The 27,197-nt window shown below is 56.8% G+C and overlaps 2 protein-coding genes across 6 annotated transcripts; both read left to right on the forward strand.

The window, feature by feature from the left end:
* The first annotated feature begins 2,502 nt into the window (after positions 1-2,502).
* Positions 2,503-21,557, forward strand: MLXIPL (MLX interacting protein like). Of its 3 annotated transcripts, none has more exons than XM_048324966.1 (17): positions 2,515-3,082; positions 9,865-9,971; positions 10,113-10,195; positions 10,386-10,475; positions 10,702-10,746; positions 11,042-11,243; positions 11,905-11,982; positions 15,783-15,997; positions 16,077-16,671; positions 17,278-17,351; positions 17,736-17,910; positions 18,547-18,659; positions 18,822-18,941; positions 19,145-19,272; positions 19,563-19,686; positions 20,802-20,931; positions 21,319-21,557. In XM_048324966.1, the coding sequence occupies exons 1-17, from the start codon at positions 2,787-2,789 to the stop codon at positions 21,453-21,455; spliced, it is 2,712 nt and encodes a 903-aa protein (XP_048180923.1). In that variant the 5' UTR covers positions 2,515-2,786; the 3' UTR covers positions 21,456-21,557. The 3 variants fall into 3 exon arrangements, with proteins under 3 accessions (XP_048180925.1, XP_048180923.1, XP_048180924.1); XM_048324967.1 differs by having other exon boundaries at positions 2,516-3,082; positions 15,825-15,997; positions 17,739-17,910; XM_048324968.1 differs by lacking the exons at positions 18,822-18,941; positions 19,145-19,272; positions 19,563-19,686; positions 20,802-20,931; positions 21,319-21,557 and having other exon boundaries at positions 2,503-3,082; positions 17,780-17,910; positions 18,077-18,594.
* Positions 21,558-21,870: 313 nt separating this feature from the next.
* TBL2 (transducin beta like 2) lies at positions 21,871-27,072 on the forward strand. 3 transcript variants are annotated; one of them, XM_048324887.1, is made up of 8 exons: positions 21,882-22,081; positions 22,168-22,292; positions 22,581-22,765; positions 23,261-23,302; positions 23,394-23,545; positions 24,632-24,758; positions 25,401-25,553; positions 26,524-27,072. In XM_048324887.1, exons 1-8 carry the CDS (start codon positions 21,943-21,945, stop codon positions 26,978-26,980), a joined length of 1,380 nt encoding a protein of 459 aa, XP_048180844.1. In that variant the 5' UTR covers positions 21,882-21,942; the 3' UTR covers positions 26,981-27,072. The 3 variants fall into 3 exon arrangements, with proteins under 3 accessions (XP_048180845.1, XP_048180844.1, XP_048180846.1); XM_048324888.1 differs by lacking the exon at positions 23,261-23,302 and having other exon boundaries at positions 21,871-22,081; XM_048324889.1 differs by lacking the exons at positions 21,882-22,081; positions 22,168-22,292; positions 22,581-22,765; positions 23,261-23,302 and adding an exon at positions 22,772-22,999.
* Positions 27,073-27,197: the final 125 nt, after the last annotated feature.

A 27,197-nucleotide genomic window follows, 5' to 3' on the forward strand; every position in this document is an offset into this window, starting at 1 on the left:
ACACCGGGAGACCTTACAACTCGGCCCGGAGGGGCCCAAGCCAACCCAGCTCCGAAGAGGAGAAAGCCACACCCACAAAGGACTCTGGAAATTTACCAGGTTCTCTCCACAGCGAGAGGTTTTATTTTCCAGTATTATTCCTTTCCCGTTGTGCATTGTGTCTATTAAATAAATAGTTTTTTTCCTTTCACTCTCCCCCGAGGAAAAACTTTTTTCCCGAACCTGGTGGGGGAGGAGTGGCTGAAACCTGCCTTCCATCAGAGGATGTTCATTTTGGATGTTCTTCCGACTTGGTCTCAAACCAGGACGGTGACCTTTTCCAGTTTTTCTCCATCTTTTCTGAGCCAGGCACCAAAGCCACACACACTTGTGAGCTTGCTTTATACTGGGGCAAGCGATATTTTCCTTGCAATATCTGGAGCCTTTTTTACTTTTTAGTCACTCCTGAGCCTTCAGCTGATGTTTTCAGGGAGCTGCTTACAGTCACCTTTAGCTCTTGACTGGCATTCATCTAATTTAGAGTCCCCCGATGTACAGTGAGGGATGTGCTTCACTTTATCCTTCTCAACATTGATTCTAATTTCTGATGTTATCACCCACCTGCTCTGTAGCCTGAAATACTTCTGCAGTGCTCTCTAGCCACCTTTACCTGTGTCAGTTCTAAACTATTTTCTGTAGCAGAAACACTGTCACCATCCAATTTGCAGCCTTTTCTCCATATCATGAATATGCTGAAAATTCCAGCCCCAGTGGAGATGCTTGTAGCATCCGACAGGAAATCTCTGCATTTTTACCAATTTGTCTTATCTTTGCAAGCTGTTGATCTGTTACAGCTCAGTGTCTCTGAAAATTCTATGACAGACCTTCTTCAAAGTGTTTTTGGATGACATTATATTGACCAGGTTACTGTTGTCCACACACACCACCGCTTCTTGCAACAGCTGGAACAGATGTCTGAGTCATAACATTCCTCTAAAAACTGTGTTGACTCTTCCTCAGTTTATTGTATTTATAGAATCACAGATTCATGGAATATCCCGAGTTGGAAGGCACCCACAAGGATCATCGAAGTCCAACTCATGGCCCTGCACAGGACACCCCCAAAATCCCACCCTGTCCCCAGGAGCATCCCGTATCTTTATCTCTGACATGTTTGTTTCCTTGTGCCTTGCCTAATTATTAGTTTCCCAGGACACTCACATGCCCATTACTGCTTTAAAATGTATGCAGACAGTACTTTTAAAATTACTTCTCTCTTCAACATCTTGACAGACAGCTTGGGACAGGCTGAGGTGGTTGTAAGGAATCACAGATGGGGGGGGAAAAAAAGCTACAGACCCACAGAAATCTGGCTGGAAAATGAATAAATGGTTCTTAAATGAAGAAACGGTTCCAAAGGGAGGTTTGCAACAACCAGTGTAGAAGCTGTACAAAACAGCTTTTTGTGCATATTCTTCTTTCAGCTCTGGAAAACAACCTGGATAGCTGCTGACCCTTCTTGGACCCACCTAGGTGGTATGGAAAGTATCCAGCTCCATCTACAAACTGGATTAGGGTTCCAGTGCCTGCAGCTATCTATGTCGGGTTTATCCCATCCATTTATACTGTATCTCCATTGGAGGTACCTAAGATCTGTGCCTGGGTGCTCTCCAGGCATATGTGCTCCATCCAGGATGTGGGGCTGGGGAAGAAGTTGCCAGGAACTAGAGAGAAAAAAAGTGGTTTAAGTCTGAAATTATATCCGCTGGGTCCCTCTGTGGCTCAGGTCAGTGAGCAAATACTTGTGACACTGGTTGCCCAGAAAAGCTGTGTTTTCCCCATCCCTGGAAGTATTCCGGGCCAGGTTGGACAGGGCTTTAAGCAACTTGTTCTAGTGGAAGGGGTCCCAGGTCTAGTGGAAGAGGAGTGAAATGAGGTGAGTTTAAAGGTCCCTTCCAACCCAAACCATTGTAAAATTTTATGATTCTGTGATTTTAAGGACTGCATGACCACAAGGTGTGTAAATCCCACCATACCCAAGCTCATAGTTGTTCTCTCTCACATTTGCTGTTTGCATCCCATCTCCTGCTGGGTCACACCTTGGAGCAGGTTTTCCTGGGGCTGTTTCTCAGCTCAGCATTTGGCTCAGTGCCTTGGCCTGCTTTGTGCTGAGCTGAGTGCCCGTTGCTATAATTTTACCTGTTTGTGTCCCTTAATCTGTATTTGTTCCCTTGAAAGTGCAGGGAGATCCATTAAAGCAGAGGCACTGGGTAAATACTGCCTGCTCCTCACTCCACCGGCACCCGGGATCAGCGATTAACTCTGGGTAAACAGAGCCGACTGCCAGCCAACCCTTGGCCACAGCAAGGGGGAACAGGGGACCCGCAGTGCTCCTCCCCAGGTGTGTGGGGCACTTAAAAGCTGGAGTTGTCAGGACACTACTGGAGCAGGACGGTGGCCTGGAGCTGAAGCTCAGGTGGCTGGTGGCTGGTGCCTGGTGCCTGATGGCCATTGGACGTGTCCTGCTGATGGTGTGCCGTGGGCGGGATCAACCACCAGCACTATAAATAGGGCTGGCAGCAAATCCGCCCTGGGAAACCAACCACTGAAGCCCGGAGCAGACGGCGTGGGCTGGGTGGAGGAGGCGCCCAGGAGGAGGTGTGGTGCCGGTGTCCTGTACTGTGCTCCTGTACTGTACTACAGCATGTGCTCGATGCCAACGCAGTGCCTGTAGGGCTTCGGCTCAGCTGGGACGTGGATCACAGTGCTGGGTCAGATCCATAAGGGCTCCCCAGTAGGCACTAGGAATGGCAGGAGCTCAGGTGGGACTACCAGGACCTTTCCTGGAGCCTCCCGTTGGGCCTTGCCCCGTCTCTGACTCTGACTCTGACTCAGAGGACGCAGCTGTGGGTGGCACAGGACCCAGCGCTGGGGCACAGAACTCCTCCCAGGTCATCCACAGTGGCCACTTCATGGTGTCATCCCCGCACAGCGACTCACTGCCCCGGCGGCGGCACCACCGTGCTGAGCCCGAGCCTGCTGATCCCCGGAGTATCGACCCGACCCTCACGCGGCTCTTTGAGTGCATGAGCCTGGAGTACAGGTGAGTCTCAGAGCCCTTGCATGTGTCTTACGGACCCCCAGCTAGCTGAAGGCAGGAGGCTAGCTGAGCCCTGTTGCCCAGCCAGGAATTTGTTTCCATCTGACATCCTCCTCCTCTTCTCCATGGGCTGTGATGTGCCATATGCTCAGAAATTGCCATCCTGGAAAGTTTCAGGGAAAAAGAGCTGATGTTGGGTTGCTGGCTATGGAACCAGGTAAGAAGTTTCTCCTCTGTTCACACGTAGCTTGACTCTCCTCCATTTTCCCATGAGATCTGGTGTCACTGTGCCTGGCTGTATTTCCCCCATGGCCAGACCTAGCACACTCTGTAGAGCAGCAGTGACCCTGTGGACAGCTAACACTCAGTTCTTTGGCAATCCAGCCCAGAGCAGGAGTCCTGCTTTCTGTCCTTGACTCTGTCCCCATGTCCTGAGGTTATTCCATGGCATGCAGCAGCACTTGGGACTGGATGACTGCATGGGTTTTGTCCAAGGTCTCCCGAAAGCTTTTCTCCTTCTCTCCTGCAAAATCAGATGGGTGACTGCATTGTTCCCCTGCCACCCAAATTGCCTAAGACCAGTAACAGCTCTTTAGTGACAACAGGACAGACTGCAACGTGTCCCCTACAGTCATGGTCCACATTCTTGGAGGCAGCTCCTCTCCTTTGCCAAGCCCCAAGGTTTTGAGTTCTCTCCAGCATGGCATCAGCATGACTTGCTCTCTGCTGGAGTGCCAAACTGCTTGCATAGCTTTCCCAAAACGTCCAAATGTGAAAACCTAGAATGATGATGTCCTACCATGTGAAAGCAAATCCTCGGAAAAGCAGCCTTGAAGAGGTTGCCTCATCCAGAATCTCTCAGGTTTGCCTTGAAGTCCTTGAACGCTCGATGCAATAGGGAACATGGTCACTGCCGGGACATGCTTGGGGATGCTGGACATAGAAACAGCACTCCAAGGGTACCTGTTCCCACATAGTTGTATACATCTGACCTGTCACCATATCCCAGGTGGTGGTTGGGATCATCCCAGTTTGCCAGCAGCCAGCATAGCACAGCTCTGCTCCAAGGGGCTGGGGAAGGCAGTGCTCTGTGGGAGCACAGGGAGCCTCAGTGTGGGGTGACCCAGGTGAGGATCATGCTTCCTGGTCAGGCAGGGCACCCCTGAGTGCCACAAACAGGGGACACAGAGACACTGGTGGCCTCGCTCTCTTTTCCTCTCCCAGCCCCATTCTCTCCATACCTGAGCCCTGCATCTTTGAGGCTCGAGGAGCAGACACTGTCACACCAGAGTGCTCTGACTCCTGAGGTGCAGGCCAGCTTCAGTGCCCCCCTGGGCCCTGGAGCTCCCAGGCAGAGTGGAAACAGACAGGGTACAAGGGCTCTGGCAGTTGGAGTACAGTGTGTGACTGGGGACTGGCCATTCCACTGCAGTCAGGGCTCCATTGCTCCAGTTCTCCCTACCCCTTGGACTCTCAATGGCTCATTTCCTTCCTGCACTGAGCATGGCAGTGCAGACACTGGCTCCTATGTAGTGGGACACTTACCCAAGCCTTGTCCAGCCTGGCCTTGGACACCTCCAGGGATGGGGCAGCCACAGCTTCTCTGGGCAACCTGTGCCAGGGCCTGCCCATCCTCACAGGGAAGAATTTCTTCCCAGTATCCCATCTAGGCCTGCCCTCTGGCACTGTGAAATCATTCTCCCTTGTCCTGTCACTCCAGGCCTGTGACCAAAGTCCTTCTTCAGCTCTCTCGGACCCTCTTTAAGCACTGGAAGAGGCTCTAAGGTCTCCCATGAGTCTTCTCTTCTCCAGGCTGGACAACCCCAGCTCTCTCAGCCTTTCCTTTGCTAATACATTTTTGACACACTTGTAGGTAGCAGCTGGACAAAGGTATCAGGGTGGGAAAATGGAGTTTAAAGGCTCTTGGTGCACTTCTACATCTGATTTGATACTTCTCTGCACCACCTATCATTTCACACCTCCCCTCCCAGCCAGGTTTCCAGAGGCAGCACAGCCTCAGTTGGGGTCACCAGCCCAATACTTTCCAGCCCTCAGGAGAGCACCCACAGTTAAGTTCAGACTAACTTCCTAACCAAGGAGAAAACACTGTAAGGTGTGGTAAGGGGGGCACCTGTGGAGTTCCTCGTCCAACCCTCATGCAGGTCAGGGCTAGATCCAAAGCCAGGTCAGGTTGCTCAGGGCCATCACTCCTACGGATGGAGCCCTAAGAAGTGAGCCCATCACCTGCCCAGCCTGCCCAGGGCTGCCCCTCTCCCACAGCCTTCCATGGCTCTAGTTTGGAGTTTACCTGTTCGGACTCTCATGTCCATTTCCCCTTGGCCTTTCTCAGTGCATGTTTGAGAACTGCCTGGCTCCATCTCCTCCTTTGGACAGCTGATGGTAGTAATTCCCTCTTCGCCTTCTTCAGGCTGAACAAACCCATCCCTCACACTCCTCTTCTGTCATGTATATTAGTCCCCAACCACCTCGATATCCTCCTCCAGGATCACTCCAGTTTGTGAACCTCCCTCTTTGTCCGTTGGACACAGTGTCCAGACTTGGCCATAACAGTGTGGAGAAGAGCAGAAAACTATCCTGTCTCCTGGTGAACTGTGACTACTGCAGCCACCCATCCTTTGCTGTCTGGGCTCACACCATTTCAAAAGCAACTCACTAAACTTTCCCTAAATATCTTTCAATGGCTATAACTGGAATTCCTCCCCTCTCCAGCATTCCTGCTGTGCATTTCACAGACATTGTAGCAGTCTTGTCTCAGCCTGAGCAATCATCCTGGGGATATGACTTATCTTCCGTCCATAGTCAGGACTGGGCATCACCTCTCGCTGCTAAAGAAATACTCCCTCCACATCAAGGTTTGCTTCCAGCAATAACTTGTTCCCTCAGACCCCCCAAAGAGAGGCAACTCTTCTCTCTGAGGTCTTCCTCCTAAGGCTAGGATGAAGCAGTTCCTTTCTACCTATTTTCCAGGTAATTTACAGCAGCTTCCTGCTTAATGATCCTTTTCCACTCCTTCTCCTGCAACATCCTGCATTCCTTGAATCCTTCCCTAGAATGTTGTTTCTGCCTGCAGCCCACCTGACTGTGTCTCATTACCCAAAAAAGCTGAGGGTGGAGCTGAGCTTCTTCAGTAGCTGCTCATACTTTGGCCTTAGCACGAGAAGGCTCATCCTCTCCATCACCACAGTGTGACCTGCACAGTGTCCTGGGTGGGCTCACACCCCTTCCTGTGACTTATTGTTGGGAATCACTGACCTGGGGAACCTCCTCCTGAAGGAAGGAAAACTGGGAGCAGATTGGCAAATGCAAACTGCAGTCACTCGTGATCTTACCTGGCAACATCTGTCTCGTGCTCCAGAAGCAGCTTCCCAAAGCTGTTCCCAGAGTGTGATGGAGATTAACCTCCTCTTCAGACTGGGAAGTGACTTGGAGTATCCACTCAGCCCCTCTTGTGATTTAAAACAAGGCATCTCATGTGCCAATTCCATACTAATTCATCCTCTTGGCAGCCTCTGTCTCCCCTGGGAGAGGTGGAATTGCTGCTATTGATTCTCTAATTCACGGTGCCTTAAATGCACACGGGGCAGAGAACACTAGGCAGAGACTCCAGGGACGCACTCACTGGAGTTCATCATCCAACCCGGTTCATTTTTTCTGGCAGAAGACCTCCGTTCTAGGGGGGTCTGGTGAGTGGGAAAGGCTCATGCTCAGGCTAAACCCACCGACGCTGCACTGTGGCTCTGCTGTCACTAGTGGCAGGGAGTTGCGCTCCTTTCTTCTGTCATTCTCCAAGGTTTTGGGGCTGATCCTGTTCAAGGATTGTGCAGAGGGGCTGGGCTGGTGTGCTGGTGTTCCCATGCACAGAGGGGTCATACCTCCGGACACCACCAAAATAACTGGCTGTAGAGGTGGGGCTTGGCTTGCAGCTCTCTCTGGCTTCCCAGGCAACTCTACAAGAGGATTTCAATGCCTTCCCTTCTCAGCTGGGGCACTTCATGCTGTCTTTGCATGGAGGTAGATAAATGTCTGTCCCAGAGGCAGAGCATTCCTGCTGGGAGTACACATACAGAGCAGGTCCCGCTCCCAGCACAGTCTATCAACACCTTTGTTCAACACTATCCCCAAATCACCCTGGGACTGAGCTAACTCCCGCAGGAGGCAGCCGAGCTGCAGCAGTGGCTGTTTCATCCACGGTGAAAATCCAGCTCATTTAGATGGCAGAGTTTGAAGGTGGATTTGAAGAGAGCCATTTTTCACTTAAGGGACAGTTTAAAGGAAAACTGTGGTGAGATTTTTAACTTTCTTTGCTGGACTCTGGATTTCAAAACATAAAAATTCAAGAAAAGGCATGCTTTTGATAGTAAAATTTCTGAGAAATGGAAGATGAGTGTTCAGGACTTGCAGGGAACATTGTTCTTCTGCCAGCCATGTCCCACAGCCCAGGAAACAAAGCGGGGTTCTGATGGCCTCATGGGGATGCTGCTCCTTGGAAGGGATGATCAGGGTTACCCCTGCCAGGAGACCCTCGGCTCAGCTGTTCCCCTCCAGCTGCTGCTCATTTCTCTTTGTGCAACCCTGCATCTCTCCAGATCACTCCTCTCTTCCCTGCTCCTCTTGCTGCTGATGAAGAGTAAAGTACCCGTGTTGCCATGAAATCAGGGACTGCAACACGTGAAACTGCTGGATGGGTAAATGAGTCACAGACCAAACAAGGTGCTGCTGGACCCATGCCGGTGTTGGACCCAGGCTGGGCCCTGTTGCCACCTCACCCCATCCCACAAACACCCTGTAGCCAGTGGCAGGATCTGTGTCCCCCTCCTTGTGACAGGGTAGGGCAGCAGGACCCCAAACCTGTTTGGGGCACCCTATACCCTTCCCATGGTTCAATGTGGAGTTTGCATCCGTCTTCCCAGGGAAGGGTGGGGCCCTTTTCAAGGCAAAACAGGGAACAAAGATCAGCCTGTTAAGCCCCAAAACTGAAAGGATCATTAAGGGGGGAAAAAAGGCATTTGGTGGTAAAGCCAAAAGGCATCTCCCTGCTGCCTCCAGGCCCCACAGCAACTCCTAGCCATGGCCCACTGGCCTCATGTGTGGCCAAGGTGTCTTCCTGTGTCCCACAGGCTCAGGCTGCTCCTCTCAGCTGGCTGTGAGTGAGGAACGTGGCCTTGACCAGCAAGATCTGGCCATGTGCCCAGGAATCCTGTCCCTTCCATTGGCTCCTCCACCTGGCACCATCTTGCTGTTTGCCTTGTGCACCTGGGGAAAGTTCAAAATCCTGGTGATAGTGGAGTGGTCAGTGTCAGGCTTAACTCTCTGCAGGCTGGAGTCACAGGTCCTTCCCCAGCTCCTGGGGCTGTGTGTCAGGCTAGGTCTCCCTCGGGAGATCATCCCCATCCACTCCTGCACCTGCTCCCAGACACATCCCTGCATCAGGCTCTGGAGTTGGAGGGGTCCCCAGTTCTCCCCCTCTGCCACAGGCAGATTTCAAGGCAGGTCAAAACAGAACCCACCAAAATCATTATTTGAGAGCACTTAGAGGTTTCACAAGCTCTCATCCCCAGCACCTCCCTGGGGACACGGCCTGGTGGCACCTGGAGGGGCTGGGAAGAGAGGATACAGCACCCTGACACCAGCTCAGCCTCCACCTTTCCTGCTCCATGCATGTACCAAGGAAAATTTGGAGTCAAAGTAGCACTTAGATCTTTAGGGTACAAACTCTCTGCTGGAGAGGGACATGGCCTTCCAGGCCATGCAGCCTGCAGCTGGCTTTCAATGGTACCCCTGGAGCAGTTGGCATTGCCCTGAGGCCATGCCATGTTGTTGGGAGAGCCAGAGAGGTAAAATGGACCCCAAAGTAAGGCAGGGGACCCTGGCCTCCCCCACAGAGCTCCTGGGGCAGCAGGACCCTCAGGACCTCCTAGGGGGCTGCATATGAGGTGTTGTGTCCCCTGGCTGGACAGAAACAAGACAAGGAGTGAAATGAGGCTACCTGCACTGCAGGTCCCATCAGGGGCATCACCACCAGCACCACCATGATGAGCTGCAGAACAAACACAGCTGCCTCTGGGAACCGGGAAGTGAGAAGAAGGGAGCCCAGCTTGGGCTGGGGGGGGCAGGTTTGCAGGGATGGGTGTTGAGAAGACGCCAGGGAAGCTCTGGCTGAGGGCAGGGCTGGTGTCACTCTCTGTCTGTCTTGGGGCACAGGCAAATGTCCCTTAACATCCTGAACATCCTCCACTGTTGTCCTGCCTTCCCAGACCCACCACGATGGCTGCCCCTGACTGCCCCAGCTGAAGGCAGCATTTCCAAGCCTTGCCTGGCATTAAAGGGAGGGTCAAAATTAGCTGCCCAAACACTGTGATGAGGCAAGAGCCACTACAGCATGTGTCACCACACATCTCACCTGGTCAGGAGACTTGCCTTCCTGTCCCCCAGGGGCAGGACACAGCTGGCTTGGTGGGGGCAGCGGGATCCCACCTCAGAGCTGGGGTTCAAACATCAAGGAATCAATGCCTCAGTGCACTGTGCTTTAATCCAGGGGTTTGAGAAGCCTCCTGTGGGTCTGTGAAGCTCAGGGTTTAGGTCTGTGCTGCTCCCAGGGTGTGCAGGAGTTTGGAATGCTCCTGCGGGTGCTCCCCCAGGAGCCTGGCAAGCACCTGCAGCGGAGCCACGTGGCTGTACCTGCTCTTGACTTGCCACCAGGCTGGTGGCCCCTGGGCATCTTTCAAGGTGGTGCTCCTCAGCTTCCCCTTTGCTTCGTGTTTCAGTGGGAAGCTAGTGTCTCCAAAGTGGAAGAATTTCAAGGGGCTGCGGCTGCTTTGCTGGGATAAAATTCGACTCAACAACGTGATATGGAGAGCATGGTACATCCAGTGTGAGTATGGGTCAGACCCCACTCTGTCTGCCAGATGCCAGGCTGTGCCAGTGAGATGGGGCTGGCAGTGGAATGACCGTGTACAGGTGCAGAGATAGGGATGGGACATGGATACAGCCAGCTGTGTTCTCCCCTGTGCAGATGTGGAGCGGAGGAAGAACCCTGTGTGTGGCTTCATCACCCCTCTGGAGGGCATGGAGGCTGATGAGCACCGAAAACCAGAGGTAGGGCAGGGTCCCTTGCAGCTCTCTGGGGCAGCAGCAGGTCCGTGTGGCACAGGGGGGACCTGGGGACATGTTGCATTTCACAGATTTGCTGGAAAAGGTGTTTCTGATATGGTACAAGGAAAGCAGCCCTGGCTGTGGGGTGCTGGGGCCGGGGAGCTCAGCCATGACCCCCTGTCCTGCCCCCCAGGCTGTCGTGCTGGAGGGAAACTACTGGAAACGCCGCATCGAGGTGGTGATGAGGGAGTACCACAAGTGGAGGATCTACTATAAGAAGCGGGTGAGTGGCTCTGCCCGTGCTGCTCCCCATCCTGTGGCAGTGCCAGCAGTGGGATGGAACACAGTGTGCCCAACCTGGAGCCGTGGCTGACAGGGCAGGACGTGACAGGCTCTTGCCAGCATGGGAGGGGGATGCTAGCTCACCCCCTGGGCTCTGCCCCCTTTGCCCTTCCCCAGACCAGGCCCACCCTGCCTGGGGGGTGACATAGGCTGTCTTCTCCTTCCAGCTCCGGAAGTCCACTCGGGAGGGAGAGATCTCCAGTCCAAAGCAGGTGAGTCTGCTGAGAAAGGGTGGGAAATGGGAGAAAAGAGCGCAGTTTGGACCCCTGCACTGGGCAGAAGGGCAAAGAAAAGCCCCAGGGCATGATAAGCCCACTGGAATGGGATGCTGAGCATCTGGGATGCTGGATTCACCCTCTGGAAGCAGCAATGTGCCAGGTGTTCAGGTTTGGAGGGAGCAAACACTGCAGGGAGCATGGGAGCTGCCAGGGGGAGCAGCCGGGGAGCCAGACATGGACCCTACCCCGGAAAGGTGTCCACTCAGCTCCTTTGCTCTGCCTCATGCAGGACGAGGATGTCTGGAGGCCAACGGAGAAATGGTGCAACCAGCTCTTCTGCAACGTAGTGCCCATGCTGCTTGGCAATGAGGAGGAGGAGGAGCGCAGGAGCAGGCAGCATTTTGATTTGGACGCCTTCCTCTCAGACATATCTGACACCCTCTTCACCATGACACAGATGCCCAGCACTCACCAGGCACTCCCCGAGGATGGTAGGTGCCCCAGACCATGCTTCAGCAGGATGTGGAGGAGGAATCTGGATTCTGCCTCTTGGCTGAGCCCCTGAGAGCCCTGAGCTTTTGGGCAGGCAGGGTCTCCTGGCATCTGCCCTGCTGGAGCAGGGGGAGTAGATGTTCCTGTCCTGCTCCAAGCAGGAGCCACCAGAGGAGGGGATGCTTAAGGGGTGTTTGGGCAGGGTGGGATCATCCCCCTCTCCTGTGGCTCCCTATGCATCAGCATACGCTGTCCCAGGGCCGAGCTCCCCAGGGACTACCGGCATCATGAAGGACTTTGCCCCAGCCCCCAGGGCAGATCCTGCTTCCATGACCACTCTTTGCTCTCCCTACCTGGCCATGTCCCTGGGGCATCTGCAGCTCCAGCCAGGTCCTGTGCCAAGGATCAGACTTTCACTGGGGTTCCTGGGAACTGGATGAGGCCCTTGAGGTGCTGATAGACAGAGTGGTGGGATGGGATGGCCCTGGCTCTCCACAGGGTAGGCACTTATCTCCCTGCCCAGTGATACAGGGTGACTCTGGGGTGACACAGAGGTGTGGCAGCCAGCCAGGTGTCAGGGCAGTGGTGGGAGCAGCACTCAAGGTGGGTCTCGGGGATGCTGTGGCTGGGCCGTGATGTTCCAGCTCTGCCCTCTTCCAGTGTATGTTGGGAATGCTGACATGATACAGCCAGATTTGGCACCCCTGCAGCCCAGCCTAGACGACATGGACATATCAGGTAAGAGGCAGCCTGGATACAATACCACATCCCACCCAGCCCTGCACCCTGTGACTGCCTAAAATGGGGGGGTCACAGATTTGGCCTGGCAGCAGTGGGAGCTGCTGAGGCAGGCAGAAAGAACTGACATCTGATGGCATGGGCAAAGCAGCGTGGATGGGCAGGGGCTGAGGGCAGAGCCTTGGTGTGCCTGCCTGCCCCTGGACAGAGCCACAGAAGGTCAGAAAGGGCTTGGCCAGGAGCTGTGGGAGGGGAGCTCTACAAAAAGAGGGTATTTCCAGGAGTGCCAAAGCCCCTCTTTTTGGCTGCAGACAGAGGAAGGACAATTGTCCCCCAGAGGAAGAGGAAACCTCTAGAGAGTAGGTTCTGCTGAGTCCCCTCCTCACCCCACTGCCCAGACGGCCTGGGCAGTAGGTTTGGAGCTGGGACCCTGCACTGGGCTGTGCTACATCCCGTGGGGACAAGTCACTGTCCCTGCCAGGCTGCCCAGAGACAAACCTGGCACAGGTGTCCAGCTGGAGGGCAGGGGGCTGCTGAGGGAACACCAGCAAGTGGGCGGTGGCAAACTCCCCCGTGCTGCCATGCCAGGCTCTGAGCTGTGAGTGTCCATGCAGTCAGCTGGGACATGTCCTGGTCCCAGCAGTGTCCCCATATGCCAGGGTAAGGCACTGTTGGGGACCAGCTTTGCCCTCAAACATGCCAGAGCTGGTGGCCTGTGCACATTGTGCAGGGTGGGAGCCGGTGGGGGTTGGTGGCTACCCAGCTATAGCTAGTGGCCTCGGGCAGCACCAGCATCTCCAGACCCCTCTGTGAGCACCCTGGAGCTCCATGGCCCGTCTCCACTTCCTCCAGGAGGAGGAAAAAAGGGTACTTGCGCCACACCAGCTGCAGGGTGTTGCAAGACCAGATGCTGGCGGGGGGAGCAGGCTGGGCACGCTGTGTGCCAGGGCAGGTGGTGGCATGGATGCCCTTGGGATGGATGAGGTGGGAAGACTCCTGCCAGCACCCTCTCAACTCATTCCAACCAGAGACCCCATCAGGGTGAGCCGTGCTGGGAAGAGGGTCTGTTGCCATGGCTGGTGCTTCACTTTCTGTCCCCTGGTGCCCTAAGCGGGCATCGGTTGCTGGAAGGTGTGACAGCTCCGAGTGGGTCAAACTGATACTTGATAAGTGTCTCTTACCCCAAGAGGTCCTGTATGGTGTCACAGCAGCAGTTCCAGCACCTCTCTGAGGGCCCAGCATGGCCTCATGCTCAGCAGGAGATGGCAGGAGCACGGTGGTGCCTCTCTGAACCCATACATCAGTCAGGCTGGCTTTTTTCCTGGGAAAAGGCCTGCGTTTTGCTCCAGGGTGCTTCTTGGCAATGGGATGGATTTTACTGCAGACTACAGTATCCAAAGGAGACGTCCCTTCCTGCTCTGACCACATCCAGTGCCTCAGCCAGGGGACACTACTGGAGCTGGGGAGGGTCCCAAGTCCAGCTGTGGCTCCTGGTCTGCCAGGCTGGCGTGTCCTGGGACAGAGCAGCATCCCGTGGGGTGCTTGGAGACCTGTCGGTGTGAGTTTTGTCCTGGACGGAGCAGCTCCCTGGGCGATGTGTTACATCTGAGCACTGTGCGCGTCATGTACCCCTGGGGCTGTGGGGAGAGGAGACTGGAATGCTGGGTGCCAGCCAACCCAATTATGTCCCAAAAAGTCACTTTTGTCACACACAAGCAGGGCAGGCAATGGCTTTTCATGGCTTGGGAGCAAGGATCGCCCAGCAGCCTCGTGCAGAGCTACACAGGGCAGGCATGCGGGGTGGGCACCATGGGGTCACAGGGCTGTCATTGTGTCGGGTGGTGCGGCAGAGCTCGGTGCCTGTCAGTCAGCGCCTGCAAACCAATCCCCAAATGAGGAAGCATCTCGTGTCTGTAGCGGGTACTGGAGTGTGGTATGAGGCAGATGGAGAAGTCCTGATGGCAGAGGCGAGGGAGCAGCTCGACCCTGTGCCCTGCTGCCACCATGCTCCAGGTAGGATCTGTGCTGGGCACTGGGGCTGGGCTGTCCGTCCCGTGGGGTGGCAATGCCCTGCTGCGCTGCAGGGCTCTCCCCAAAGCCTGGGACCAGTGCTGGAGGGTCCTTGGGTTGGGAAAGCCCAATCACATTGGAGAGCACGCCCAGGTTTGAACAGGACACCAAAGGTGTGGTTTGCAGACCATGCAGAGGCTCTTCTCCCTTGAGCAGGGCTGTGCCCTGGCCATGCCACACTGCCTGGAGCGAAACAGGGCGATACGACAGTGAGGAGAAGCATGAGCAAGAGCTACGGGCTGAGGAAGGGGCAGGAGAAAGGGAGGAGGACAGGGCTCCCAGGGACTGCCGGCCACCTTCCATCCCTGCTACACAGTGAGAGGCACAAGAGGGTCTGACAGGCACAGTGGGAGGCACAATCAAATCTGACAGGCTAGGTACCACAAATGCCTATAAATACCTGCAGAGCTTCAGTGCTGGTGGCAGGGACATCCTGGTGTGGGTATGGCTGAGGTGGGGGCAATGTGGGGCTGGACTGCATCCCAGGAAGGCCAAGCTCCTGCCTGGCAGTACTGCAGCACACACAGAGTGCTGGCCTGTGGAGGGGCAGGGATGGCCCTGCCATGCTGTCAGGGATTCACCATGGCTGTGGCAGGGGTAAGGGGCAGTCTGAGGGCTGACTGGGACATCTCAGCAGTGGCCCTGTCCTGTCTCACATCAGTGTTCCCCTCAGATGGCAGCGCATGGCATGCTGGAATCATCACTGTGCCCAGTCCCATGGCATCCCACAGTGCTGGCATGTTTGCTCCTCTGGTGTAGATTCAGCAGGGTCTCAGGCCTTTGTGGGTCCCAGCCAGGGTACCCCAGGTGCTGGAGCCTGGACCACAGATAGTGCTCTGAGCATGGCTGTGCACACCAGGCAGGCAGAACAGGCAGAACTGGCAGTAGGGCCTGGAGGTGGCACTGCCAGTGCCAGCCAAGGGCTGGAGAGAGCACAGCTGGGTGCTTCCCAGAGGAGATGCGAGTGCCTGTGCCCAGTGGCTGCTCAGGCACTGAGCCTGTGCCAGGAGCTGCCAGGCAGCAAACCCAGTGAATCCATCCTACAGGGAAGCATCTGGCAGTGCCATCCTTGTCCCACAGTCATCCTCTCCATGAAAAACCCTCCCTATGGCGATGCCAGAGCCGGCACTGATGCAGGGACTGCACCAAGGCATTCATGGGGCTGATGTGCACAGGGAGACAGCTGCCAGCCCTTTGTGCTGTGGTGTCTGGGCCTGCGGAAGGATCAGGGTTGTGGGAAGGAGAGAGGAAGGGAGCGGGAGTCACAGCAGGGTCACGCGGCTCGCCTTCGGGAAGGCCATGGGATGTGGTTAGCCACAGGCTGCACGCACTGCAGCTCTGGAGCGGGCAGCACAGAACTTGCCACCACTCCAGGGGACCATCCCCGTGGCCTGGGAATGCCGTGACCTGATTGTCCGGCCCCTCCGCTGTGGCTGCCCCTCCAGCCAGGGTGTCATAGTCCCTGCCCCAGCCTGGGGCTGATACAGCAACACATACCCCTGGGAACAGCTCTGGGGCTGGAGCACGTGGAGTTCAGCTGGGTGTCAGAGATGGGGTCCCCACATTCGGGTGGCATTCCAGGTGGGTTTTCCTGCCCCTGTGCATGTGGCAACGCCGGCCCTGGGTGCAAATCTGCTGGAGCTGCCCTGGCCTCAAAAAGTGCAGAGTGCCAGTAACAGGGTATGGTTCCACCCCTCGTGCCCCAGGGTGTCCCCCTCCTCTCTGGGCAGGTCTGCTTATGCCGGTCACTGTGTCTCCACTTGGTCCTGCAGAAATGTTCACCGGCCACCGGCCACCCCCATCTCAGACACAACCAGGCTACCAGGATCCATCCTGCTTCTTGCCCACGGCCGAGCCCCTGTTCAGCAGTGGGGCATCCCTGATGGGTGCTCAGGGTCTGCCTGCGAGCCCTGAGGCCCAACTCCTACCTGGCACCCTTCTCCAGGTGAGTGGGATCCCAGCCTGTAGCCCACGGCTAACTGGTGTCCCAGTCACCTGCCCTGACCCTGCCATGTCTTCTGCAGCCCAGTGGTGCCTCCCAGCTCAGCCTCCACAGCGCCTTCCTGGGCTCTGAGCGGCCCCTGGCCCCCTTGCCCCCCGAACCCCCTGACATGGCACCCAGCAGCCTCAGCCCCCAGCTCCGACACAAGCCCACACTGCAGTACGACCTCCCTGGCAAGTGCCTCAGCCTGGAGCCGCCAGTACCCCACTATGTCCCTCCCATCCAATGCCCCCGGGCGCCACTGCTGAGCCCGGAACCCCCCTTCTCTCCTGCCTCCGCCCCCCGCTCTAAGTTCCCCTACGCCAGTTCACCTGACCCCTCGCTTGTCACCCACCCTGCCTCCCCTCTCTCAAGCCCTTGCTTCACCCCCTACATCCCAGGGCTGGGCTGTGCCACAGGCATGGGAACCCAGGGGTACCCCAGCCCTGCTGCCTCCCAGCTCCTGCCCCCTGCCCTGCTGGGCAACCCCAGGTTTGCCCCCCACAAGGGGCTGCCCCAGGCTGGGGGTGGGTGGCCCAAGGCGAAGCCCAGTGGCACCAAGGCAAGGAGGCTGCCAGGACACCCCCTGTCCCACCTGCCCGAGCCCAACCCCTGCCCGAGCCAGCTGCTGACCGCAGGTAACGGGGTTGGGGGGTTGTGAGGGGACACAGGGGTGAAGTGGGGGGCATGCTATTGTGGGGATCAGAGCAGGGACCCCATTTCTCCCTGGGGCTGGGACACAGGGAATACTGGGCAGGGCACATGGAGGTCCCCATAGTGGGGTAGTTCCAAACCCAGGGGTGAAGCCGTGCCTGAGGGATCGCCCTGGCTTCAGTGGCCTCAGAGGGAGATGAGGCCCAGCCCCAGGACTTGGCACAGATGGGAAGTTCCTGTGTCCCCAGTCTGGTCTCTATGGCCCTGTTGGCACAATGGGTTAGAGGGTCACTGGTGTCCTGCCTGATATGCTGCCCATGGGTGTGTGATGGGACAGGTCCCTTGGGCACGGTCATGTCCCTCTGCTTGCTTGAGGAGGGGCTGGGGCTCCCTGCCTGCACGAGGCTCCTGAGAACATCCCTGTTGTGAAGAGAACAGGCACCTCCTCCCTCCAGAGGTGCATCCCTGTTCTCTGGGGCAATCCAGCAGTTCTGGTGCAGGGAGGGGCTGGCTGTCCCCTGGGGCAGGAAAGGCCACCCCAGCCCCAAGAGCCCCATGCAGCAGCACCCATCTGCTCCCTGCCCCCTCAGCCAAGCAGGACCTGGCACTGGATACCCCTCGCCCGATGGATGCAGGACTCATGCCTCCAGCCCCTGTCTCCCCGGTAAGCACTCAACCACCCCCCTGGGTTGGGAATTGCCTTCTCCTTGCTGCTGGGGAAGGGATGGAGATGGGCTCTGGGGGTCACACTTTGCTGTGGGCTGGACAGATATGGAGGGAAGGAGGGGGCACGTGGCTGGGTGGCTGGGGGTGGCAGGAGTTGCCTGAGTTTTTTCTCCTGTAAAAGAACCAAGGCAGAGGTGAGTGACATCCTGCTTGCAACGCCCCTTTCCTGGGGCCCTGGGGCTGGGGCTGCCCCTGCAGATGGTGGCATGGGGCTGCACATCCCCCTTCCCCCTCCCCTCGTGGGGGTTTGGCTGCCAGTGCCTGGGCAATGGCCGACCTGGTTGCTCATCCCCCAAATCCCTTTCCCTCTGCCTTCTCCCAGCAGCAAAGCACTGTCCCCAAAGTCCCTGCCACCTTCTTCTCCAGAATGGCCCAGATGAGCCCAGGACTGGCTCCTGGCTCCAGCCCTTCCCAAGTGGTGCTGCACACAGTGGGCACGCAGCCGGGCCCCCTGCGAGTCCCCAAGGCAGAGCAGCTGTCCCCCACCTCAGCTTGTGGTGAGTCTGGAGCACCCCAAGGAGCTCCACAGGGCACTGGGGTTCCTGCAGAGAGCTCGGACCAAACATTGTGGGAATTTTCATTTCAATCCCGGCTATTTCCATTTATGCAGTTGAGCACGGAGGGTTCCTTCTGTGCCCCTTCACCTGCCTCTTTCTCCAGCAGCAAAAGCAGGAACAGGAAAAGACAAAAATGGAGCAAAATGTCAGACTGTGGTTTTGAAACCCCGGAGCCTGGTTTTGGAGCAAGAAGCATCCGCTTTCACCCGCAGAAACCAGCGTGGCTGCTGGAAACCAGGCTCTGGTGGTGTTCCCAGTTCAGTTGGGAACTGAACACCACAACCCTCATGACTCTTTCCAGGAGATTTGCAGCCCAAGAAATGATGGGAATTTAAAATGTCAAATCCCAGATTTTCCCATTTCTGAGCAGCTGTAAAATGAGTGGGATTTGGGATAATGTGTGGTTGGAGGCTGAAGTGGAGCATCCCCATCAGCTGAGTGGGGTGGCTTGTCCTGGGGTGAGGGCAGCACTGTGGGATGCCCCTCTCTGCCCATCCCAGTGCAGGACCCTGGTGTCACCTTGTCATGAGTACTGTTGCTATCCCTCTCTTCATAGCAGCACCTTCCCTTTTTCAGGCAGTGACTGGCCCAAGCCCAGCCAGGCTTCCCCGGGACCCACTGCAAGGCTGGGCACTAGCATCTCACTGCACCACCCCATGTCCCATCCAGGGAGGCCCGAGTCCAGCAAGGTATGGCAGGACCTGCCAGCTCCATATGCACCCCCCTTTCCTCCTTGCCCCCAAGACACCATCCACCCTCACTGAAAGCTTTGGGCCAGCCTGTCCTCAGTGGGGCTGGTGGCCCATGGCTGTCCCCACTGCTGGGAGGTGCCTGACGGTGCTGACCTGCAGCTGGAGAGCCGCCGCATCACACACATCTCTGCTGAGCAGAAGAGACGCTTCAACATCAAGCTGGGCTTCACCATGCTGCACAGCCTGGTGAGCACACTGAGTGCTCAGCCCAGCATCAAGGTGAGCACCCACAGCCAGCCCTGGGCATGCAGGGACATGGGTATCACCCGGAGACACTGCATCCCTGCTGTGACCCACAGCACAGGGCTCCTCTCCTGCACCCCAGCCTGTGGTGTGGGAGGCTGGAGCACACAGCAGGCGCACAGTGCGGCTGTGCCGGGGTGGTCTGGGCCCCCTTCCTCTCTCACTCCATGGCCCTCCAGGTCAGCAAGGCCACCACCCTGCAGAAGACAGCCGAGTACATCTGCAAGCTGCAGCAGGAGCGGGCAGCTCTGCAGGATGAAGCGCAGCATCTGCGGGAGCAGATCGAGGAGCTCAATGGCTCCATCAAGTAAGGGGGCTGTGGTGGGGGGAGATAGGGGAGCACTGCCTGCTTTGGGGTTGCCAGGCATGGCAAGCAGCAGTGCCAGGACAGCAGCAGGACACAGCAGGTCTCCCTGGAGCACCTCCCAGCTGACTGTCCCTCCTCAAACCCTCTCTGCGGGAGGGCTGATGCCCCTGGAGTGGGGCCAGGTCCCAATACCTGCGCTGGGAGGGGGACATTGGCTGGCAACTCCTGCTGAGCCTCCGTGGCTCCCAGCCTCCCAAACACAGCCCCACAACACTGGTTGTGCCCCACAGCCTGTGCCAGGAGCAGCTGCCGGCCACAGGGGTGCCCATCACGCGCCAGCGCTTTGACCACATGCGCAGAATGTTCGACGAGTACGTTCGCTCGTCCACACTGCAGAACTGGAAGTTCTGGATCGTATCCTTTGGGGCCTGTGCCCGCTGCTCCCTCTGACCCTCCACCAGACACAAGGTGCTCTGATTCATATGCTGCTACTGGGTCTTTGGGGTCCCTCAAGATCGGGAGGACTTGAGGGCTTTGGAGACCACAGGGAGATGTTTCCCAGCCAAGGTCACATGGTAGGAACACACTGAGGTGCTGTGGTTAGGAGGGATATTCTGCTACAAAGGATCAAAACCAGTTGGATAAATGGTCCTCAGGGAGAAGGGAAGTGGAGCTAAGCTTACAGAGGGAATTGCCCCTGATGACATGGGAACTGGCTCTGAGAGGCAGTAGCCATGGATTAGGAAAGGTCCAGACAAAAGCTAGGGACATGATGGCTTGGTCTTGGTGATTGCATGGCATACCCTGGAAACACAGGGATGGAGAGGATCAAGGGCCAAGGAACCTGTGGGTAAAGGGCTGGATCTGCTCCTCTGTGAGCAGGGATTAGACATACTGGGACTCACTGGCAGAGCCTGTGAGGTCTGTGAGTGCACGTGGCAGAGGGATGAAAGGCACTGCTGCCCATGGTCCCATCCGGCACAGGACGTCTGGCAGAGGTGACTTCCGACACAGAGCTGGGGAGCTCCTTCCTCAAGACATGGGGTATCATAAAGCCAACATGGGCTCCAGGACATGCTTGTGGTGGAGATATCTGTGTGGATTACTGCCTGCATAAAATCACCAGGCTGGTCCCTGCAGGCTGGTAGATTATAGGACACACTGGTGTCCTGCCTTGCCCCTGAGCACTTTGCTAGCTGGTTCCCTGACCTGCTCTGGAAGAGATGTCTTCTGTCTCGGCAACCTTTTCTGGCAGCCCCAGCCATGACAGGGGTTTTGCATCTCTTCCACCGACTACCCAGGTGACACTCATGCCATCATCCCAGCAGTTGGGGCTAGTGCCAGGTGTGCTGTGCTGGGAAGGCACCCAGCAGGTCTGTTCCATGGCCCGTCCTGCAGCCCCAGCAGTTCTGCTCCATGTCCAGACAAGAAAGTCTGTCCTGCTGCCATAGGAGGGTGATGCCCACACCTGGGAGGAGTGAGACCATCGTCATGGCAAAGCTGGTCCTTAATTCCTCTGATCCCACCAGTTCAGTATCATCATCCGGCCCCTCTTTGAGTCTTTCAATGGCATGGTGTCCACAGCCAGCATGGAGAGCCTCACCCAAACATCCCTCGCCTGGCTGGACCAGCACTGCTCCCTTCCAGCGCTTCGGCCAAGTAGGTGGCCCTGTGCCTGGCTGTGGCACTCCGTGCATGTTGGGTTGGCCATTGACTGAGGGAAAGGCACAGGGGAAAAGGACAGGGGTGTCCTGATGGATGGCAGGGCTGATCTGTGGAATGTCCTGGGGCTCGTGCTCAGTGCTTTTCCGTGCTCCTGTCACACCCACGCCCCAGTTGAGCCGGCAGTGCCCTACCCTAACCCCGTGTCCTGGCAGGGCAGGCTCAGCGTTCCCCAAAGCCCCTCAGGGTGGGTTTCCCTTCACCTCGTCTACTGGGGCTACGGGAGCGCACAGTCCCACATTTCCGGGGGCTGGAGCGGGGCCGGGCAGCACCGTCTTCCTCAGAATGGGTCACGCCTTCCAGCCCTGTCTCCTGTCCCCGCAGCCGTCCTGAGCTCCCTGCGGCAGCTGAGCATCTCCACCTCCATCCTCAGCGACCCGGCCCGTGTCCCCGAGCAGGCGGCGCAGGCGGTGGCGGCGCTGGGACGCCCCGGCGCCTCCTCCTCCTCCTCCTCCTCCTGACTGCTCCAGGGTGTCCTACGGGCACCCGCGTGGGGAGCCCGGGCTGCGCGAGGGCTGTCCCTCCCCCGTCCCCCTGCAATAAAGAACTTGCTGTCCCACGGACCCCTCGTGGTTCTTCAGCCCCGGGGCCGCTCTGGGCACGGCCGGGAAGGGCGGAAGGGGACGAGGACGTGAGGGGGATTGAGACCGGAAGGGGTGAGAGCCGGGACTGGGAGGGGGCCAGGGGCTGGGGGGGGATGAGGGAAACCGGGGTTGGGGGCAAGTGAGGGGAGAGGCTGGGGGGAGGGGGTGGTCCGGGGCTGGGGAGGGGAATGTGTGAAGGGAGGTGGGAGCTGGGGCGTGTCCGTGGCTGGAAAGGGGGACGGCCGAGGCGGGGGGGGTGCAGTACCACCACTAGGGGCCGCCCTACGTGGATCACTGGGGCCGCTCATGCGCACACGAAAATTCCCCCCCTCCTGGAGCCGGTCGCTGACGCGGCGGCGGGAACATGGAGGCAGCGGCGGCGCTGGGTGGGTCGGGGCTGCCGGGCGCCCTTATCGTCCTCATCCTCCTCGTCCTTGTCCTGCTGCTGGCGGCCGTGCTGCATCGCTCCGCTCCGCGGGAGACCCCCGTCGCCCCGCAGGACGGTGAGTACCGTGCGGACGGTGGGGCGCCGGGCAGCGCGGAGCGGAGCGTAGCTGAACCGGATCCACCGGCCCCTCCACTCCCGCAGGGCCCAGGGCGAACGGGCATGCTAGGCCGGAGGAGCCTCGGAAGGCGAAGCCGGCGGCGAGGGCTCGCAGGGAGAAGCAGCGGCAGCACAGCTTCGCACACCGGCTGCTGGTAGCTGCCCTAAAGGTACCGCGTTTGCCCGGGGCCGGTGTCCCCCTCGATGCCCGTGTCCCCCTCGATGCCCGGGCTGGTGTCTCCCCGGTGACCGTGTCCCCTCCGGTGCCGCTGTCCTGCCGGGGCCGGTGCAGGTGTCCCTCTCGATACTGGTGTCCCGCCTGTGCCGGTGTTCCCCTTCTCCCTCCGGTGCCGGTGTCCGCCTCCTACCCCCGTACTGGTGTCCCACCGCGCCCCCCTCCCACCCCACTCTCTCCCTCTCCTCCTCCCTCATCCTCCGTGACCACTCTCTGTCCGCAGGGCCACAGCAGCCCGGTCACCTGCCTGGACTTCAGCAGCAACGGCAAGTACCTGGCGTCATGCTCTGAGGACCGCACGGTGCGGCTGTGGAGCACCCGGGACCTGGCGGGGCGGGAGCACCGCTGCCTGCGCGCCAACGTGGGGCTGGACCACGCCGAGCTCGTCCGCCTCAGCCCCGACTCACGGTACGGCCGGACCTTGTACCGGCACCGGGATGTCCTGCAGAGCCACCAGTCTCACGGCCAAGCTGCGGTGGGATCGGTGGTGTTGCTCTGGCACGGGTGCAGGCAGCATCTCTCACTGGGTCATCACGGTATCACTGATCCGTGGCCTTTCCTGAAAGCAGATGGCACTTAATCACAGAATCACAGTAGTTCAAGTTGGAAGGGACTTCTGGAGATCATCTAGTCCAGCTCCTGGTGGGTTAATATGGTTTTCAGGGCAAATATCCCAGTCCCGAGCTTGCTGCACCCATGGAAGGTGTCTATTGAGGTCCCTGCCAGCTGACTTTGCAGCTGGAATGTGCTGCTGAGCCTCTCCAGTGGTCGGGGGGAGCTCTCACTGGGTGGGAAATTTGGTGGAAAAGTGTGTTTTGACTTTTTGAAGTGGCCTCTTTTAGAAAGAGAGGAAGTGATCTCGTTTCCTGGTGTGGGTAATAAATTCTGTTCTTTTTCATTCAGTGTTGCAGTCGAGCCAACACAGGGAGAGAACTTGGTGCCCTTGTAAATATTTTTACCTGCCAGCATATCCCTCTTCCCAGGTGCCCCTGAGTGACCTGGGCTGAGCTGAGGCTCAGAGCCTGTCCCTCCACAGGGCTTTCATTGTCTGGCTGGCCAATGCTGAGACTATTCGTGTCTACAAGATGACCAAGAAGGATGATGGCAGCTTCACCTTCACTGCAACTTCTGGGGACTTCCCAAAGAAGCACAAGGCTCCTGTCATTAACATAGGGATTGCAGAGACAGGTATGGAAATGAGCTGCTCACCTCTCCAGATCAGCTTTGATTTCCTTGTGAAGCTACTGGATTCAAAGTGTTGGAGTTCCTGGCATTCTCAAGGCTGTGTACAGCACCACTGCTGAACTCTGTAGTCTCTTAGGTTTTTTTTACTTAATTTACTACTGACTGAACCAAAAGGTGTCATTTTCACACCGATAATGTCCCTGTAACCAGCTCCCCGATATGCACAGTTTCTTAATTTACATTTTCAGGGATGCTGTTGCAAAGAGGTCTGGTCTCAATATTGAGAGGATCGCTGTTCTCTGGGCCGCCAGTCTCTCTTTAACCAGTCAGAAATCTCTCTAGTGAGTTCAAATGGTCTATCTTGAACTTCTGGGATCATCTAGAAGAGAGGTGGGGGTGGGTGGGTGGAAATTATGTGTTAGCGGTGAGGGCTTGATGGATTAATTTGTCAGGTATGTGCCACTGGGCAGTTGGAAGCAGGTGGATACGAGTTCACCTCTGTAATAGGAGAGCAGGGAAGATGTTAACTGAGACTGGAGCTGTGAAAGTGAAAACTTAAACCTGCAACAAGGTTTGCCTTTAGCTGGAAGGTAAACAGGCGACTCCCTGCCTGGGCTGAGATGGCAAAGGGGAAGTGGGAACAAGCAGGAGTCCAGCATGGGCACAACCAGCAACCGTGGATCATGGTGGTGTGACTGGGATTCAGTTGCCTGCCTGCAATCCACAGCTTGAAAGGTGCTTATTCTCGAGCTGATTTTGGGCATGCAGGTCAGGTGGAGTGTGCTTTGTGCCTGTTTATGGAACAGCCCAGTGCTGAGTTCTGCACGTGGGGCTCAGGGTCCTGAGCACAGGGCACACGTGGGCTCAGTGCCTGCTGTCTACTCGGGAGCCAGGGGAGTACTGAGGCATAACCAGGAACTGAGTCTTCTGATACTGCTCTTTACTCTGTCCCAGGAGACTGACACTCCTTGGATTTTGGTGCTGCCGTTGGTTTTCTCCAGCTGCAGGGAGAGGTTGTCCTGGGGCTTCGTTAAGACTATGGCAGTGTTAGGTCTGGGGGCTCTCCTCATCTTTGCCTTTTTTCCCCAGGGAAGTTTATCATGACAGCTTCCAGTGACACCACCATCCTGATCTGGAGCCCAAAGGGAGAAGTCCTGGCCAGCATTAACACAAACCAGATGAACAATGCCTATGCCACAGTTTCACCCTGTGGAAGGTGAGTGACAGGCAGGATTCCAGGCTGCTCCTTTGCACAAGATAGCATCAGTTCAGACCATCGGCAGTTAGTTTTATTGTAATGCAATTTTCTGAGGGTTCCACAGTTTAAAAAGGTATTTTGTCCCCCTGGGAGATGGAGCTGATGTGGGCTCAAGCACTCCTGTGTTGCCATCCTGCCTCAGTGCTGCTGTTCTGGTAACCTGAGAACAGCTTTGGCCTCAGGTAGCAGAGGTGGGACAGAGCAAATGGCCTATGCAAAGAAAACAGCACTTTGAACTTGTCTGTGACCTCTTAAAGGTTAATTATAAAATTAAAGGTTTTATTTCTGGGAGATCTGTTTATCGGGAAAATCACTTGCAGCTACAGGATGATTTGCCTTGCTCCTGGTGTGAGGAGTTTGGGGATCAAAAGCATTTAGCTCCTTTACTTTGACCAGAGAGTTTCTCATTCCTGAGTTGTTCTGGTGCCCTTCCTTAGTGTTCCCTTTACCAGCCAGGTTTCAGGGAAAAGTGGAAATTCAGCTGACCAGACTTGAGTGCAGGAGTCAGGACAGGTTTGCAGAGCTGCAGCCCTGCCTTGCTCAGGTCCTGTGTAAGAGGCAGCTCCTTGTTCAAGAGTCTCTGCTTGTTCCTTCATGCAGGTTTGTGGCATCCTGTGGCTTTACCCCCGATGTGAAGGTGTGGGAGGTGTGTTTTGGCAAGAACGGAGACTTCAGGGAGGTGACCAGGGCTTTTGAGTTGAAAGGCCACACTGCTGGTGTACAATCCTTTTCCTTCTCCAACGACTCAAGGAGGTACGTGTGTGTTACCTGTTCTGAGTTACCCTCAGGACATGTAAGCTCATCTCTTTCAGGGTGTACCAGCTGTATCACTGAGCTGTGGGGAGTAAAACACCACCCTGGGGAACCAAATCTGGCTCGTGCCACCTGTATATTCCCTGCTCATAGGAATCTCATGTGGTTTAACAAGACCAAATGCTGATGCTGTACCTGGACCAGGGCAACCGCGAGTATCAATCCAGGTTGGGGATGAACAGATGGAGAGCAGCCTGGGGGTGCTAGTGGGTGAGGGCTGGACATGACCCAGCCCAGAAACTCCCCGTGCCCTGGGTTGATCCCACAGCGTGGGCAGCAGGGGAGAGGGGAATTCTGCCCCGCTCAGGTGAGACCCCACCTGCAGAGCTGCCTCCAGCTCTGGGTCCCAGCACAGGAAGGACACAGAGCTGCTGGAATGAGTCTAGAGGAGGCACCAAGATGATCAGAGGGATGGAGCAGCTCTGCTGTGAGGAAAGGCTGAGAGAGTTGGGATTGCTCAGCCTGGAAAAAAAAAAGGCTTCAGGTGATGTAATTGTGGCTTTCCAAGACCTGAAGGGAGCTGACAAGAAAGATGGGAAAGAGACTATTTACAAGGGCCTGGAGTGACAAGATAAGGGAATGGTTTCAGGCTGACAGAGGGTGGGTTAAATGGGATATTGGGAAGAAAGCCTTGGTTGTGAGGGTGGTGAGGCCCTGACACAGGTTGTCCAGAGAAGATGTGGCTGCCCCATCCCTGGAAGTGCTCAAGGCCAGGCTGGAAGGGGCTTGGAGCAGCCTGGTCTAGTGGAAGGCTTTTTTGCTTTGGGAAGAGAACGCGGACTGTACGTGTGTACAGACTCACCCTTCTGAACAGATCTCTCTCCACAGAGTATTCCTGGTTCATGGGTGGGGCAGGGTAAGAGGTGCTGCCCCTTTTCCATGCACTCACCGTGCTCTCTTGTGGCTGCAGGATGGCGACCGTGTCAAAGGATGGCACGTGGAAATTCTGGGACACAGATGTGGAGTACAAGAAGCAGCAGGACCCATACCTGCTTCTGACAGGGCAGTGTGCAGTGCTGGAGCCGTGCCGCATTGCCCTGTCCCCTGACAGCCGCACGGTTGCTGTGGCAGGCGGCACAGACATCGTGGTGTACAACACACGGCACGGCGAGGAGGAGGAGCGTTTTCTTGGCGTGCACAGCCACCGTATCGCTGACCTTGCCTTTGACACGACCGGCCGCTATCTCGTGTCCTGTGGGGACCGTGCTATCTGTGTCTTCCACAACACTGCCGGGCACCGCGCTGTGGTGGAGGAGATGGAGGCCATCCTGAAAAAAACTGGGAACAAAGCCACGCGGGAGAGGCTGGAGCAGCAGATCTCCAGCGCTCGCAAAGCGCTGGCTGCCATCTATGGCAAGAAGCACTAAGCTATCCGTACAGCAGGAAGCAGCTGTGCTCTGCATTTGGGGATGGTTTTTTTTAATAACTGTGAATAGCAGTAATAAAAGAGTGCCCGGTCCTTCCTTGTGTGCTCTTGTGATGGGCGGGGCAGGGCCGGGCTGGGGACAGTGGGGACTCACAGTATCACAGTCCTGTGTTGTTTTCTCCCACGGGCTTGGATCATCAATATCCCATGGGAGTGAT

Source organism: Corvus hawaiiensis, chromosome 20, assembly GCF_020740725.1.
Source record: "Corvus hawaiiensis isolate bCorHaw1 chromosome 20, bCorHaw1.pri.cur, whole genome shotgun sequence".
Classification (NCBI taxonomy): Eukaryota; Metazoa; Chordata; class Aves; order Passeriformes; family Corvidae; genus Corvus; species Corvus hawaiiensis.